Here is a 494-nt window from a genome sequence, read left to right as displayed (position 1 = left end):
GCTTCTCACCTTGATGTTGACCTCCTCGCTGAAGGCCGACTTCTGCAGCTCGAAGGCTCGCTTGGAGTCGGCGATCTTGGTGTCAGCCATGAACTTCACGTCCAGCATCTCCTTCTTGCACTCGGCTTCCTGGGAGCAGGAGGGGCAGGTGCTGAGGGTCCCCCTGAGTAACCAGGGTTTCCACCGCCCCTGAGCTCCCTCATCCTCGAGGCTGGGAAGGCAAGCCCACATACCCGGATGCCTGCGTCCCGTTCGGCCTCGGCTACCCCGATGTCAGCATCTCTCTGGACCACAGCAGTCTGTGTCTTGCCCAGGGAGCTCAGATAGTCCACTTTGTCATACACGTCCTGGGGAGGGAAGGGGAAGTCGTCCCTGGGAATAGTCAGAGGCATAAAGGGGCCCCTCCTGCCAAGCTCCCGCGCCACGCATGAATGGACACGGGGGCCACAGCCTTCCCGCCACACTGCACCTTGATGGTGAAGCTGAGAATCTCG

The 494-nt window shown here is 60.9% G+C and overlaps 1 protein-coding gene across 4 annotated transcripts in view; it reads right to left on the bottom strand.

Moving 5' to 3' along the window:
* Positions 1-494, bottom strand: part of FLOT2 (flotillin 2) — a 17794-nt gene that overhangs the window by 2927 nt on the left and 14373 nt on the right. For 3 of the 4 annotated variants that reach the window (XM_010861394.1, XM_010861395.1, XM_010861397.1), the window contains 3 exons: positions 470-490; positions 234-347; positions 10-129 (listed from right to left, as the gene is read on the bottom strand). In XM_010861394.1, coding sequence (XP_010859696.1) covers positions 10-129; positions 234-347; positions 470-490 — 255 coding nt within the window. The remainder of the gene's footprint in view (positions 1-9; positions 130-233; positions 348-469; positions 491-494) is intronic. The other variant, XM_010861396.1, reaches the window with a different exon arrangement.

The sequence above is a fragment of the Bison bison genome, unplaced genomic scaffold (genome assembly GCF_000754665.1).
Source record: "Bison bison bison isolate TAMUID 2011002044 unplaced genomic scaffold, Bison_UMD1.0 scf7180017864472, whole genome shotgun sequence".
NCBI lineage: Eukaryota > Metazoa > Chordata > Mammalia > Artiodactyla > Bovidae > Bison > Bison bison.
The sequence above is the reverse complement of the archived record's forward strand: the minus strand, read 5'-3'. Positions and strand labels throughout refer to the sequence as shown.